The 16,246-nt window shown below is 55.6% G+C and overlaps 1 protein-coding gene across 6 annotated transcripts in view; it reads right to left on the bottom strand.

Annotated features, from left to right (window-relative positions):
• SNED1 (sushi, nidogen and EGF like domains 1) overlaps positions 1 to 16,246 on the bottom strand; it is an 81,187-nt gene that overhangs the window by 36,567 nt on the left and 28,374 nt on the right. For all 6 annotated transcript variants that reach the window (XR_005378935.1, XR_005378936.1, XM_038574421.1 and 3 more), the window contains exons 5-16: positions 14,136 to 14,261; positions 13,810 to 13,923; positions 11,815 to 11,928; positions 11,617 to 11,730; positions 4,066 to 4,191; positions 3,738 to 3,842; positions 3,362 to 3,475; positions 2,699 to 2,815; positions 1,481 to 1,597; positions 1,218 to 1,334; positions 966 to 1,079; positions 520 to 693 (exon numbers count right to left, since the gene is read on the bottom strand). Coding sequence is in view for 4 of the 6 variants with exons in the window: in XM_038574421.1 (XP_038430349.1) it covers positions 520 to 693; positions 966 to 1,079; positions 1,218 to 1,334; positions 1,481 to 1,597; positions 2,699 to 2,815; positions 3,362 to 3,475; positions 3,738 to 3,842; positions 4,066 to 4,191; positions 11,617 to 11,730; positions 11,815 to 11,928; positions 13,810 to 13,923; positions 14,136 to 14,261 (1,452 nt within the window). In the remaining 2 variants the exon portion in view is untranslated. The remainder of the gene's footprint in view (positions 1 to 519; positions 694 to 965; positions 1,080 to 1,217; positions 1,335 to 1,480; positions 1,598 to 2,698; positions 2,816 to 3,361; positions 3,476 to 3,737; positions 3,843 to 4,065; positions 4,192 to 11,616; positions 11,731 to 11,814; positions 11,929 to 13,809; positions 13,924 to 14,135; positions 14,262 to 16,246) is intronic.

Genomic DNA, 16,246 nt, shown 5'->3' with positions numbered 1-16,246 from the left:
CAGTATGTCTGCAGTTGTGTCAGTGGCCCTGCGTCTACAGGGGCATCAGTCAGAGGGGGCCCTGCCTCAGGCCACGCACCTGGCACACATGGGAGCCTGAGGCGATGCTCCCTGAAGCAGCATCCTCAAAGGGCTACGGGGCTTCTGGGGGCCTTGTGCAAATCGAGAGTCTGCTTCCCTGGGTGTGGGTAGGACTGGGGGCCAGGGACAGGCCCTGCATCCTGCTCTGCCTCTTGAGGACCGTGCCCTTGGGCTGCCTCCTGGCCTCTGATGCTTCATCTGCAGGGTGGGCATGTGGGCTGGATGCCCCACTCTGAGGACAGTCCAGAACGGAGCTGGCACTAGCCCTCACCACCTTCATCACAGAGTCATGGCCTCACTTTGCGGGGGACCGGGGGAGGGCCAGGGTCAGAACTGCAGCCCCGGTGCTCCTCTGAGTGGCCCTAGTGAGGACGGTGTGCACCCCACCGGCTCTGCCCTCCTGCCCACCCGCCCTGTCCCAGAGGGCCTGCAGATCACCGTGGCACTGTGGAGGTTCACTCCAGACGCCCTGTGGCTGGCAGATGCGGACGGGGTTGGGAGAGCTCAGGCTGTAGCCTTGGTCACACTTGTACAGGGCCACCGAGCCCAGCCGAGTGCCGTTGAAGCGCAGCGTGGCATGTTTCACCTCCGCTGGGGGGCCACAGTCCACCTCTGCAAGGACACAGAAGCCCTGTCCAGCGCTGAGAGGCGCCTGCCTGGGGCCCCTCCCTCGGGGCTGCCCTCTGCCCCACCAGGCTGCAGGGCCTGCGACCCCTGCTCCCTGCACAGCCCTCCCAGAGTGAAAGTGCCCTGACTTCCAGGCCTGGCTGCGCATCGGTTTTCTCCTCCTTTCCCCTCCCTCCGTTCAGCTCCCTGTCTGGCCCCGCTCTGCCCTCCTGGGATTAGGAAGAAGTGCCCTCCACCCCAGCGCCCAGCCCTCTCACCTGCCTGGCACCGGCGTCCTGTGTACCCTGCTCGGCAGCGGCAGGAGAAATCCGTGCCCAGGTCCTCACAGGTGCCCCCATTCATGCAGGGGCTCCGGAAGCAGGGGGAGGGGGCTGTAGGACACAAGGGATCACCGTGGCTGTGTCCTCCCTGAAGACCTGCAGGCTTCGTGGGAACTCTGCCTTCCACTCTTCCGAAGCAGGGCCACCCCTGCCCACCTGGTCCAGCCCACCGGCCCCAGCCCACCTTACCTATCTCGCAGTGCCGCCCAGAGAAGCCTGGGGGACAGTCACACTTGTATTTGCCAATGTAGTGGAAGCAGGTGCCGCCGTTGTGACAGGGGCCCGAGGCACAGGAGTCTGGCTTCCCTGGAAACAAAAGGCCCCCGTGGAAGTCAGGTGTCACGCACGCACCCACCACCCAGGGCTCCTCCCCTGATCCTCCTACGTCCCGCAGCTGGTGCGCCCTCTGGGGGTGCTGGAGACAAGCAGACGCCGGCGGCGGGGGGCCGCACCGATCTCGCAGTGCCTTCCGGTGAAGCGGTAGGGGCAGCTGCAGTGGTACTCGCTGCCCGCCTCCCTGCACGTGCCCCCGTTCCGGCAGGGTCCCGAGCTGCACAGGCGTGGCCGGGCTGTGGGAACAAGGACAGGGGGAGATAGGAGCGGGTGAACAGGGCCTGCCTCCCGGCCCTGGGTCACCCGTGACGCCCTACTCCCGTCTTCTCAGCCCGCGGGGCCCTCTGGCCACTCATCCCTGTCTGCCCCAGGCCCTGGGGACCCGGGAGCCCTTCCGGGTGCAGCAGACAGCGCAGCCCTCCTTCCTGCATGGCAGGGAGCCCCTTCGAGGTTTCTGTGCCCCTGTGGCATCGGTGCATCTTCCCAGGGCCCTGGGGGTCACGTGCCCGCGCTTGAGGAGTCTACACATTTAAAGGCCAGTGTGGGGCGGCTGGTGTACCCCTCCACGCTGAGGACTGGCGCCTTCACAGGCCCACGGGGGGCTTCGGCCCCTCAGCCTCCTGGACATCTCTGAGCAGGAGGGCGCCTCCCCACGCCCCCACCCTACAGGGCCTCGCAGGCTGCAGGTCCAAGTTCCAGCCCCCACCACCCGGAGCAGCCCCCCCGGGTCCCCGCTTTGGGGGCCTTTGTTGAAGACGCAGGACCTCGGCCGCAGGCGCAGGGAACCAAGCAGCAGGGCTTCTCTTTGGAAACCCTCTCCTCCTCCTGCGGGGTGGAGGTGGGGGGGCGGGGGGTTCCGGGGAACAGGGCAGCAGGGACCTGCCCTTGGGGCCCCTTCCAGGTTCCCAGACGAGCGCGGGGTCCAGGGGCCGTGGGCGGCCAGGGGCTGAGCTCCAGGCCAGGCCCTGCGGGAGGGGTGCCGCTGCCCACCCTGAGCCCCGCGGCGGAGCGTGGGAGCCGCGTTCCCGGGGCGAAAGTCCGCGAGGGTGTGTGCGTGACATGCTGACTTTCGCCAAGTTCAGTTACATCTGATGAGGTACTAACGACTATTTTGAAGATCAAGGACTCAATAAAATCCATTTGGGAAAACGCTGGGCGGGAAATGAAGCCTGTTCTGAGGAAAACCGAGTGGTGCCCCGGAGGCCACGGAGCAGCAGCACTAGCAAGACAAGCAGCTCCACGCTGGCACCACACGCAGAAGCTGGGCGGCCGGCCGTCAGGGTGAGCGGGCCCTCTCTGCCCTGCCCCGCCCCGCCCTCCCCTGCCCTGCCACCCACCTTTCTCGCAGTGCCTGCCATGGAACCCTCGGGGGCACTCGCAAGTGTAGGTGTCCTCATGGGCGTCACAGGAGCCTCCGTTGAAGCAGGGATCTGAGTCGCAGGGTGACGGCAGTGCTGCGGGGGCAGAGGGTGGTCACCCTGACATCTCAGCGGGAACCAAGGCCACTTAAAATATACTCTGGGGGGGGGAGGTCTTGATTCTTCACACCAGGCTCTAAGGCCCTTCCTGGAAATTCTTTTATTCTCAATTTTTCCAGACTTCATCCTGCCTCTCCTATGAGCTAGGACTGAGCCGTAGTGCCCGGGGGTCTTGGTACCAGCACCTCCATCATCAGTGTATTATACATAATGTAATGCACACTCACAAATACACAGTCGTAAGTATTTAATCACGCAGACTTAGACATGTGTGAAGCTAGGGGCTTAGGGGAGAGCTTGAACACGTCCAGAGGTGCTTTCCCAGCTGTGAGCTCCTGCGGCGGAGGGGTGGACAGCCCACATTACAGAGGACGACCCCAGGACAGGTGCACCACCCACGGGGGCTCTTGAGGGCCCGTGGGGCAGCCCACACCTCTGCGTGCTTTGCCCCTGTGTTCTCCTAACGCCCTCCCTGGCTTCTGCGCAGGCCTGTGCCCACAGCGTCCCCGCCCCCACACTCACGGTGGCTGGCGTTGTGGTCAGTGTGGCAGACGCAGAGGTAGCTCCCACCGTACTCCATGCAGTAGCCCCCATCGGGGCACTGGGTGTTCATGTTGCAAGGCGTGGCTGTGACTTCTGCAGGGAAGGAAGAGGCCCGTTCGTCTTCCTGGGGACTTCTCATCCTTGAGAAGCATCAGGCAGCCCCGCCAGGGTGGCCAGGTTCAGGCACTCTTGTGGCCGGCCCCCTCCTGGGGTGGGAGTGGGGGATCACGGGACCGCTGGTTAAGGGTCTGGATCTATGGTTTGGGCCCAGACCCCAGCCACCACCTCTCCTCTGGTCTGGGGATTTTCAGGGGCAGGGCAGGAAGCGTGCCCCACTGCAGCCCTGGGCACTTACCAAATTCACAGAGGAGCCCAAAGAAGCCTGGGGGGCACTGGCAGAGGGTAGTGTTGGCACCCAGGCATCTGCCACCGTTACGGCACTCACAGTGGTCAGGAGTTCCTGCCGTAGACCGAGGGGGGAAGCTCCGATGTGGGGTGTGGAGCTTCAGGGCCCTCCTGCTGCTGACCCTGCCCTGCTCCCGGCTACCATCACATGAACACGGCTGTGCACACACGCTCTCTCTCTTCCCCCCACCACACACCCCCAGCAGCCTTCTGTACGCACCACCCGCCGGAGGGCCCTGCCCGGGACCGCTGCTCTGGCAGCCCCGGCCCAGACTCACTCTCCCTGCAGTCGGGGCCGGTGAAGCCCTGGGGGCACTCGCACACGTAGCCCTCATCTGCGTCCACGCAGGTGCCCCCATTCTGGCACGGGGCTGAGAGGCAGGCCTCTGGCACTGGGTGGCTTCCTGCAAGAAACACAGAAGTCACCAGAGGCTGCTCCAGAGAGCATGGGGCTCCTCGCCCAGGCCCCACAGCACTCAGTTCTGCATGTTAGTGCGATGTAAGCCCAAGGCCCACTATCTAGAAACTGATTTCTAGCTGCCCCTCACCATCTGAACCCCTTCTGTGGAGCAGAAGGCAAAGCAAAAGGATGGAGACCCCACGGTGTGCACCAGAGGGCCCAGCTAAGACCAGGGGCCTCCAAGCAAGTGCTTCTAATCCAGCATCTATGTTGGTACCATGGTTGGGGTTTTCCAGATACAGTTTTTGTGGATTTCCAGGTTAACTACTATAATCAGGGGATACAGTCCCTTCAACCGATTGAGCTTTATTTTATGTCCTACAGGATGGTCTGTCATGGTGAGTGCTCCATGCGACCTTGGAAAGGATGTGGCTGTCACTTAGGTCAGGTGGGCTGACGGTGCTGCTTGCGTCTTGGAGGTCCCTACTGATCCCCGTGATGAGAGCGGCGGGTTGGAACCACCGCCTGCAGCCACAGATCTATTTCTGCCTGCTTTCCCTGCATGCATTTTGATGCATGTTCATAGGTGCACGTACATCAGAACTGCTGTGCCTGTTTGGTGACTTCACCTTCGTCATAAAAGACCCCTCTGTTCCTGGCAGTATTCCTTATTCTAGAGTTTAATCAGTTTGCTGTGAATATAACCGCTCTGACTTCTCTTGGTCGATGTTTGTCAACCTATTCCATTTCATTGTTTAGGTGTTCGATTTCTTCATGTGGTTCAGGATTTATCTTTTAAATAATACATGGCAAAATCGACTTTTGCTCGCTGTCCACTTCTGTGAATTTTAACATAGACTAGATTTGTGCTGCCCCCACCAGTCAGGACACAGAACATTCCATTACCGCAAATACTCCCCTGTATCTTTTCACGGCCACAGGCTCCCTCCCCTCCTGAACCCCGGGCAACTACTGACCCCTTCATCACTGCAGCTTTGTTGCTTTAAGAACACCAGAAGTGGGAGATTACACACGAAGGGCATGTGATCCTTGAGGCTGGTTCGGTCACTCAGCAGAAGGCCTCCAGGGTCCGTCTAAGTTGTGTGATTGGCAGTCACGCGTCCCACCAACAGGGAAGGACGCTTGCGTTCTTAGGTTTGGTGGCTGTGCACAGGCGTGCTGCATACACTTGTGCATTTCGTGTGAATAGAAGTTGTCATTTCTGTAGGGTTAATACCTAGGAATGGGATTGCTGGACCATATCAGAAGTGTATGTTCAACTTTATGCAAAGCTGCCAAGCTGTTTTCACAGTGGCTAAACCATTTGGCATCACCACCAAAAATATGTGAGTGTTCCCACGGCTCTGTGTCCTCACCAGTCAGCACTTTTTATTTTAGCCACTCTGGTAGGTATGTGGTGCTTTCTCATCGTGGCTTTAATTTGCAACTCACCAGTGGCTAACGATAATGACAAATGACTGCATTTGTTCATCTGCTTCTTTGCCTCCCAGATAGCCTTTCTGGTTATGTGTCTGTTTAGATCTTTTGTCTGTGCTTTGGTTGGTTGGTTTCTGACAGTTGAGCGTGGAGAGTTCTTTATGTGTTCCAGAGGCCAGCCCTTTGTCAGACGGGAGTGCTTGCAGGACCTCTGGAAGCACGCAGCCTGTCTTCGCGTCCTCCTGACCGTGTCTTTCCCAGAGCTGCGTGTGTCCTTCTGATGAGGCCCACTTCTTCTGTTTTCGTTTGCTGGAGAGTGCTTTCATGTCTTATCTAAGCACTGTTCCTGTGGCCGCAGGTCACACAGGTTTTTCTCCCATGTTTTCTTCCAAGAATGCTGTGGTTTTATGTTTTCCATTCAGGTCTCTGGTTCGTTCTGACCTAACCTTGTTCAGGGTGTGAGGCTGAAGTTGAAGCTCAGTCTGTACATGAGAATGTCTGACGGTCCCAATACCATTTGTTGAAAAGATCATCCTTTCTCCACTGAATTGCTTTCACACCTTAAAAAAAAAAAAAAAAACCTGGCTGTATTGGTGTGGGTCTAATTCTGGATCCTCTCTGCTGTTCCACGTATGTATGCACCCGTCCCTTTGCCAATCCCACAGGGGCTTGATCACTGTGGCTGTATAGTAAGTCTTAACACTAAGTAGTGTAATTCCTCAAAAGTTAATTTTTTTAAATTGTTTTGGCTATCTCAATTCCTTTGCCTTTGCATATAAATTTTAGAACCAGCTTGTCCAAAGCTACAGAAAACTCTGTTGAAACTTTGATTGGAATTGTATTAAATCGACTGATCAATCTGGGGAGAGCTGACATATTTACTATGTTGAGTCTTCCAGTCCATGAACGTGGGATGTCCTTCCGTTTACTCAGATCAGCAGACAAGTCCTGTACATGTTTTGTTAGATTTATACCTAAGTCTTTCAGTTTGGGGGAAAGCTATTATAAGTGGTATTGTTTTTACTATTTTGGATCAGATTACAATGCCCAATGTAGGGAACTCAGGAGATCACAGATGATTGTAGGGTTGTGGCCCTGAGATCCCCCTCTCTGCCACCTCCCCATGGTTTCCAGTGCTCTGGGCTGGCCTTTTCAGTCCTCTGGCAAGAGAGCTGGGGCTTTTATTGCCTCACACTACTAGTTTGTTCCTGTGAGTGCACTCATGTCTGGGCCAGGTAGTGGATGGACAGAGAGGAGGAGAAACAATGGGAGTTGCCCAGCTCTGTGGAGCCATAGGACCTCCAACTGGAGAGGAAGCTTCCTCTGGTCAGTTTGGGCCCCTCAGGGACCTCCACCCCCCCACCTTTGCTGCTACTGTTGGTCCTGCTTCTTGAGACCGACTAGTGGCTGCTTTTGGAGCTCTTTCCATCCATCTGATGCTCACTTCTGATCTGGGAGCTGCTTTGAGTCCAGGCAGGGGGGACACTGGAGGAAGAAAATGGTGAACTCACCACTGGTTCTGTGGTGCTTTGAAGCTTGGTCATCTTCCCCAATCCACCTACTATTTATTTTTCAGAGTCCTCAGATAGCTACTCCATGCCTTCTGTCCAGGATTTATGGCTGCATTCAGTGGGAAACACAAGGTAGGGACGGTATGCTTACTCTATCTTACCCAAAACCAGAAACCCATTCCAATTTTCAAATTATTTTCAACTTATCTGTGTCTTTATGTTTAGAGTAGGTTTCTTGTAGACAATTTATAGTTGGGTCTTGCTTTTCAATTCAGTTATACAATATCTGCCTTTTAATTGGTATGTTCAACTATTTCACATGTTAATGTAACTATCAGGATAATTAAACCTACCATGTTGCTCTTGGTTATCATTTGTCCCAATTATTCTTTATTCCTTTTTTCTTCTTTTTCCTGCCTTCTGGATGGAGTGTTTTCAGGATTCCATTTTATTTCCATCTCTGGTTTATTGGCTATGACTCTTCATTATTATTTTTACTTGTTCCTCTGGGTTCATAATGTGTATCTTTAACTTATTGTAGTCTACCTTCAAACGATATTATACCATTTCATATATAATGTAAGGACATTACTATATTATTCCCATCTCTCTCTTCCTATCCTTTATGCTAGACATTGATAAACTATGGCTTGCAGACCAAACCTTGCCTGCCACACGCATTTTAAAAAATAAAGTTTCATTGGAGCACAGCTATACCCAATCTATGGCTGGCTGCTTTGGCATTGCACTGGCAGAGGTGAATGTCTGTAATCACACGGCTCATAAACCCAAAAATATTGAGACGCCTGGGGGGCTCAGCAGTTGAGCATCTGCCTTCAGCTCAGGGCGTGATCCCGGGCGGGGTCTGGGGATCAAGTCCCACATCGAGCTCCCCACAGGGAGCCTGCTTCTCCCTCTGCCTGTGTCTCTGCCTCTCTCTGTGTCTCTCATGAATAAATAAAATCTTGAAAAAAAGCCAAAAATATTAATATCTAGCCCTTTGCAGAAAAAGCTTGCACATTCTGCTTTAAGCTATTGAGGTCATACATTTTATTTCTATAAATGTTATAAACCCCATAACATATTGTTATTTTTTGTGTTAAAATTATCTTTAAAGAGATTAAAAAGTAAGAAGAAAAGCATTTTACAGGCATACCTTGGAGATATTGTGGGTTTGGTTCCAGACCACTGTAATACAGCGGATACGGCAATAAAATGAGTCAAATGAATTTTCTGGTTTCCCAGTGCCTATAAAAGTTATGTTAACACTACACTGGAGTCTATTAAGTGTGTAATAGCATCATGTCTAAGAAAATGTGTACACCTTAATTAAAAAACACTTTGCTAAAAATTGGTAATCATCATCTGAGATTTAGTGAGTTGTAATCACTGACCACAGATCACCATAACAAATAGAACCATAATTTAAAACTTTGAAATAGGGATGCTTGGGTGGCTCAGCAGTTGAGCGTCTTCCTTCAGCTCAGGGCGTGACCCTGGGGCTCGGGATTGAGTCCCACATGGGGTTCCCTGCAGGGAGCCTGCTTCTCCCTCTGCCTCTCTCTTTCTGTGTCTCTCACGAATAAATAAATAAAATCTAAAAAAAATTTTTTTAAATATTGCAGAATTACCAAAAAGTGATACAGAGATACAAAGTGAACAAATGCTATTAGAAAAAATGGCCCCACTGGTCTCACTTGATGCAGGGGTGCCACAAAGCTTCAATTTGTAAAGAACACAGTATCAGTCAAGTACAATAAATGAGGTCTGCCTGTACATTTACCCAGGTATTTACCATGCAGAGCTCTTCATTCATTTGTATAGTTCTGGATTTTCATCTGGTGCCATTTTTCTTCAGTCTGAGGAATTTCCTTTAATGTTTTTTTTTAAATAAGATATGCTGGTGATGAATAATTGTGTTTTCACTGTTTGAAAAATATCTTAATTTCACCTTAATTTTTGAAAGCTAATTTTCCTGTGTATATGCTACAAGGTTGATAGTGCACTGTCTTTGGGCTTGCATTGTTTCTGATGAGAAGTCTGTTATCATTCTCCTCTCCTGTATATATTGTGTCTTGTTTTCTCCCTCTGGCTGCTTTTCGGATTTTTTTGTTGTTATTGTTACTGGGTTTTCAATACTTTGATTATGATGTGCTTCATGTGATTTTCTTCATGCTTTTCTTGGATATGTGGATTTTAATTTTCATCAAATTTAGAAAACATTTGGCTATTATTTCCTCATTCTTTTTCTGTGCCCCTCTGGCCCCCTCTCTCCCTCTGGAACTCTACAGGTACACACACCAGGCAGACTATGTCCCACAGGTCACTGAAGAGATGGTCTTGGTTGCAGTCTCTCTACCTCCTTTGCTGCTTGTTGGGTTGTTTCTGACTTCAAGTTCACTGATCTTTCCTTCTACAGTGTCTAACCTGTTGTTAGTCTACCCAGTGTATTTTTTAAATTGACATTTTATGTTTTTTAATCTCTCGAAGTTTCTTTTCTTCTCTCTTCTACTTCTCACTGTGTCCTTTTTCCTCAACAGTCTTGAGCACATGGAGCATGTTCACGGTAGATGATTAAACATGCAGATCTGCTAATTTCATCATCTCTGCCATCTGTGTCTATTGATCTATTTTTCTCCTGGATGTGGGTCATATATTCTTGATTCTTAGTACATCTGATAATTTTTGGTTGGGTATTTTGAAGCCCTGGATTCTGTTTTATACCTTTAAATAGTACAGATTTGGTTCTGGTATATGGTTAAATTACTTGGGATTGTTTTGATCCTTTCAGACTTTCCTTTATATTTGTTAGGACAGGTCAGATTAGCCTTTGGTCCAGCATTTATTTATCCATATCAGCAAGATGGTATCCTTGTACCCCAGTACAAGGTGGTACTGAGGACTCTACTCTGCCTTAGCCGTTGGTGTGAGGAGCTCTGCGTGTACTCTGGCTGTAGAGAAGAGAATTATTCCCAGCCTTGTTTGAGTTCCAGGGATTGTGTGACTCAGCACTTCCAGTGGTTCTTTCCTCAGCCTCCTGGATTTCACCCCAACTGTGCTGACTGAAGAGGCCAGGGGTGCCTCTGCAGGTCTTCAGAGCTCCTTGCACTCTGCCCAGTCCTTTTTAGTAACTCCATCCTTTCTGGAATTCTCCCCACGAATGGCAGCTACCAAACTAGACTCTCTGTCTCTGTGACCCAGAGACTCAGAGGAACTGCTGGAGTCTGGACCCCCTTGCTGCACGGTGACCTGGGAACTTCCTACAGGCAGACTTGGGGGCAGTGGTAGAGAGCACTTCATTTCGGTCCCTCCTCCCAGGGGTAGCAGTTCTGTGATGCCTGTTGTCCAGTGGCTGAAAACAGCTGTTTCATATATTTTATCTGGTTTCTTAGTTGTTGATGGTGAGGGAAATTCCCAGAACAGTCAGTCTTTCTTGGCCAGAAGCAGAAGAATGGATACTATTTTTAGAAATTATCTCCAAATTTTGGCCAACTTCCTGTTGAATCTGGTTAGAATGTCAAAACTGGCATCTTGTAATATGAATAATAAGCTTATATTGGGGATGGAAGCGTCAGTTCTGTTGTTTCTTGTTGTTTACTTTCATTTGCCTTCTTCTTCCTGTACAAGATGTGGTTTCTTTGCAAAATCTTTTGAAAACACTAATCTATTTTCTAACATGAGTTTAGTTAAATATACAGATATTTAGATAACAATCTGGGCGAGGTGAACTGTGACCCGTTACAGTGATTTTAAGCAACCAAACAGGTGAGGGTGCTGCTCTCCCCTCCTCCCCTCTGCACTACAGAGCCCACCCTCTCCTTAGGACACGGCCTGGCCTCTGTGTGGCCCTCTGACCAAAGACTAATGGAGGGCACAGCACCCATCTATATCTTACTTATGGGTAAAATTTAATTTCCTTCTTAACTTTTTAAAGTGAAACTAAATCTGACAGCTTGTGTTGAGCATCTCCCTGGGGAGCAGCTGCCCATGCCCTGGACTTTGTTTGCTATCTTGGGCACAGGGGCTGAGCGGTCATGGCAATGTCAGATGTTAACAACCTCAATTTATTCTGTAGGTTATAAAATCTAGTTGGTCTTTTAATTGATCTACCAAGTCATCGCCAACATTTAAAATATGAAATAGAAACTAGCAGAATTCATCACATGTAACAAAAGTCAGTTTTCTTGCCAACTCATGGGCTCGTTCCCTTCCACGGCGAGGGGTCTGCTGTAGGAAAGAGGATGTTAAAAGGCCCAGAATGTCCTGAGCAGGAAGAAGGGCCTTGAGAGTGTGGCCATCTTGCCCGCATCCTATAGATGGAGACAGTAGGAGGCACGCACGGGCGGCAGCTCAGGGGACAGGGCAGCACAGGCAGGGCTGGGGAGACGACCCCCGGGACAGGAGTGGGGCTGAGCTGCTCAGCGAGGGCCAGGGGCCGGGTGACCGCGCCGTCACTGGGGGCTGCGGGCAAGGGCCGGTACCTGTCTCGCAGCGAGCTCCCTCGAAGGGCTCTGTGCACAGGCAGGTGAAGTTCCCCACGAGGTCAACACACGAGCCCCCGTTGAGGCACGGGCCGGAGGCACATTCGTCCACATCTGGGGGCAGCGGAGGCGGGAGCTTGGCTTGAGCCAGCCTCTGACTCCCGGGCACCTTCCCACCCCCCGGGGCCGGCCCCTCACCCGTCTCGCAGGCCTCGCCCGTGTAGCCAGCCTGGCACAGGCACACTGCCAAGCCCTGCTCTGCCTGGCACCGGCCGCCGTTCTCGCACGCCTTGGCATCGCATGGAGACAGTGCTGTGAGGACAGAGGCGTGGAAGGTGTCGGACCTCCGGCTGGGCCCCTGGGGTCTCCTGCTGATCCCCGCTCGGGAGGGTGTCAGGCTCCGCGGGGCCTGGCCGGCCGCCCCCACCCAGCAGCCCGCGCCCGGCCGCACAGGGTCTGTTTCAGCAGATCCAGGCCGGAAGGGGGCTGTGTGCGCTGGCTGGGGGCGCCGGGGTGAGGGGGATCTTGCTCTCAGCTCCCAGCACAGAGTGCGATTCTGGAGCACTGGCTGCAGGGATTGCTCCCGGCCCAGCAGAGGGATACAGCCTGCGATGGGTCTTGAAGGGGGTGTGGTGTGCAGAGGTGCCGGAGGGCCTGGATGGCCCTGAGGTGACACCGTTGTGGGGGAGGTGACCTGTCTTGCTGCAGGGCTAGGTGAGGTGCAAAGGTACTCAGTCCCCATCAGGTGGGAGTGAGCTGAGGTGGAGCGTGCCTCTGGCCACTTTCACCCAGGATGCTGGCCGCTAGACTCCCTGGTGGCTGCTGGCCCGTGAGCCCCCAGGGGGGTGGGGGGACAGCACATTCCCCAAAACAACTCTCAGTATAGGAGCCGAAGGGATCCTCAGAGCATGTGGCCCTCCCTGGACTCATGGGGGTCAGTGGGAGGAAGGAGAGAGGACGTGTGGAGGTGCTCTGGTGGCCACAGCACCAGGTGACCCCCCTCTCCTGGATCCTGACTCCACCAAAGAGCAGGGTTGGGCACCTGTGGGGAGGAGGTGCTCAAGGTGAGCAGCACACATGTCCCTGCCTGGATGCTGCTGGGTGTCCCTGCTGTTGTGTGGCCTGGGGGCTGAGGTGGTCCTGAGACCAGCGAGCATCGGTGGGGACCTGGGACCTGTCGGTGTCATCATAGTGGCCATGAGGAGCCCAAGGCGCAAGGCTACTGGCTCCAGGCCCAGGTCCTCCTAGGAGCTTCACCGGGCCCAGATGTGTGCAGATACAGTGGAGGCACAACTTTAAAACATTTTTTTGTGGCTAGAAGTCGCTCTTGGAAATGGTTCTTCTAGATTGAGAGACTCCTGTAGGACTGTTATTCTACACACTTGATGGAACGATGTCTCATACATGTTTCTCAACAATGGTTACACATCAGCCAGTGTACCTCGGGGAATGGGCGGGTGTGCGGGGCTCTCTTTGTTGGGCTCCCCTAGCAGCTTCCCACAGTGAGACCGGGCGCAGCGGTGGGGGCCCACCTTTCTCCAGCCAGGGCGAGGAGGCCCAGAGATGTGCTGGCTGAGGGGCAGGTACAGGAGGCTGGGAATCTGCCAGCACTGCTTCCAAAGAGCCATGCTCAGAAGGGGGTACAGAGCGGGGTGCAACTGGAGGGTCTCAGGAAGGACCCCAACCCGTGCCGAGGCTGAGACCCCGGGGGCTGGAGAGAAGCAGCCTCCACTCCTGTTGGGAGCTACTGGGGCTTGGGGTTCAGGCGGCACAGACAGGGTGGGGTGGGGACTGTGCTCTTCGGCACCCTGGAAGCCTCCACATTCCCATCAAGCCAGTCCAGAGCTGAGGGGGCAGTGACGGCCCCAATCGCATGGGGGTGGCTCTCACCCACGTCCCGTGGCCAGGCTGGAACCGGGCACTGGCCTGTTCTAAGGCACCACCCCTGGTCTGAACACCAGGGCCCAGGAGGCCTGAGTGCTGTGGTCAGGGCTCCTGCCACACGCATGAGATGGGCTTTCCTCTAGAGTCTGGGCTCCTGCCCCCATGGGCCTCTCCAGGATCCCACGCCTACTGCCAGGCCCTCTGGATGCGGACCCAGCGTTCCCATGAGGCTGACCACACTCCCCGGTCGGCCGGGACCATTTCGATCTGCCGCCAGTGGGGCCATAGGGCCCGGGCACGTCCTCTTACCTGTCTCACAGGTGGGTCCCCCGAAGCTGGCCGGGCACTGGCAGCTGAAGCTGTTGACGCCATGTGTGCAGGTCCCGCCATTCTGACATGGGTGGGAAGCACATTCGTTCACGTCTGGAAAACAGGGCAGGCTGGGGCCTCAGTGGAGGAAGCCCGGTCGGGCAGGATCTGCCTGGACCCCTCGCTTCCAAGGTGGTCGGCCCAGAAGGGGCAGCTGTAGCACCCGCCCCCGTGCTCACCATCGGGGAGCCACCCGCACCATGGGGACAGAGACCCTTGACCTTGGGCCCTCGGGGCCACCGGCTGTGCCTGCAGTGTAAACTCACCTAGGTGACATCTCCTCCCCGTGAAGCCTGAGAGGCAGGAGCAGGTGTAGGAGGGGTTGCCTGTGACGCAGTCATCAATGCACTTGCCGCCGTTGAGGCAGGGGCGCAGGGCCAGGCACACGGATGCTGTGGGCAGAGGAAGGAGCGCGCCGTCCCTTCCCTCCCCTGACCCCAAGGGCCCGTCTCTGAGGACTGCCGTGCGGTCTGCTGGCAGCCCCGCATCCGTGGCCAGCTTCCCATGTCTCCTCAGGTGCCCAGTGTCCCTGCATGTCCTGCGACATTTAGATTCCCGAGCGGTGACTCCGGCTTCCCAAGGAGGGCAGGCTTCCCTAGTGCCCGTCATACCCACAGCACCTTCCTATCCCTTTCATCCGTCAACTTCCACATTTGTCTGAGGAAATAAGACACAGACCCAAGGGTGCCCAGCGCCACAGGAAGATGTGGGTGCGCCTCATGGGCAGGACGCCCGCAGACATGGAAGAGGGGGGCCCCGTGGGAACCAGGGGTGGTGGGCGGCGGTCTCTCGGACCCTCTTGGGGAGATGCAGTCTGGTCTCAGCGCTGCCACCACCGCTTACGGACACGCACGCCCAGCCGCCCCTCCGGGTGTCCCCGCGTGTAAACCAGGGGCTGGCCTCGGAGCCGTGGGAGTCAGGGTTTCTCACATCCTGGCCTCCTGGCCAGGCAGGGCGTCCAGCAGTGCCCGAGGGCCCCCCAGTGTCCTGCCTGGGCCCTCCAGGACGGGCAGCCCAAGAGCTCAGGCCAGGGTGCCCTGCCCCTCCGGAGAAGTGAGGCCCCTGAAATTTGCAATTAAGCAGCATCAATTGGCAGGTGACTAGAGCACCCCAAGGCCTCGGGTCTCCTGGTACCGGGAGGGCCCCGGGAGATCTGGCGCGGCCTCAGGGGGCAGGGGCCCTCCGGGAAGGACCCTGTGGCCCAGAGCGCCATCAGGGCAGAGGCGCCCTGCTGCATAGCCTTCCACTGACTTGGCCACACGGTCACTCAGCCAGCCGGCGCCTGGCTACACCCTGCAGCGTGAGCCGTTTCTGGACCCGCCTTTCTCAGAAGCTGGGTTTCCAGATGTGGACGCACTGCCTCTGAGGGGCAAACCGACCCTCCCTCCCTGGCATAGCCACTATGGGGGCCCCATCTCCTGGGCCTGCGGTGTGGGGAAGCCGTGGGCCTCCTGGGGGCGTCGTGTGCACCAGTTTGAAGGCCCAGCAGTGCCTCTCCTCCACCCACTCCCCCCAGAAGCCTGGGATAGCGGGAGAAGCACGTCCGCGTGGGAAGGGATCCGCAGGGGACTGGCCAGACCCCCTCCCGGGGATCCTGTGTCCCAGGGGCTCCCAGCCTGCAGCCTTGGTAGGGGGCACGGGCCTGCCCACAGCTACACCCACACCTGCAGCCGCCTGCTCAGACGTGCATGCACACCGCACAGGTGTCTGCTCACAGCAGCCCGCGTCTGCACTCCTGCCTTGATCCTCAACCACAACCAAGTCCCTGGCTGCAGGGACATGACCAGCAACCAGACCTGTCTGCCCGCACAGACGCAATGGTGTCCCCCCCGCCCCCGCACCACCGCCGCCCAGAGTCCAGGTGGGCAGAGCCTGGCCTGGGGCTGCTGGGGGACTTGCATTCTTGGCTGTCCTGCCTGCCACCTTGGGGGAGGCGCAAGTGACTGGCTCCCTGGCTCCCCAGCCGTGGGTCCCGCATTCCCAGAGTGCAGAGTCCATGAGTGGGTGGGCTGGGGTTCCCGGGCACCTCTCACGGAGGCATCACCCCTAGTCCTTGGTGAGCCTTTCCGCCCAGGGAGGGGTGCACGCCTGCCCTCCCTGGCCATCTGGATAGGCTCCGCCCACTGGCTTGGCTCTCAGGGATTTGGTGAGCCGAGCAGTGGACAAGAGGGCCCTCCCGTGGCCCCGGTCTCCTCGTGGGTGGGAGTGGAGTCCGCAGGACGGTCCCCACACCGTCCTCACTGTGGCCCTTGTGGGGCTGTGGTTAACTCTGCAGAGGGCTAAATCACGCATTTGACCCCCCCCTGCGTTTGCAAGCATGAGGTTTCAGGAGGGTCTGGCTTCCCGCAGGGCCGCACGGCCGGAGGGGCCGGGACCA

This window comes from Canis lupus, chromosome 25 (genome assembly GCF_011100685.1).
Source record: "Canis lupus familiaris isolate Mischka breed German Shepherd chromosome 25, alternate assembly UU_Cfam_GSD_1.0, whole genome shotgun sequence".
NCBI classification, from domain to species: Eukaryota; Metazoa; Chordata; class Mammalia; order Carnivora; family Canidae; genus Canis; species Canis lupus.
This window is presented reverse-complemented; position numbering and strand designations above follow the sequence as displayed.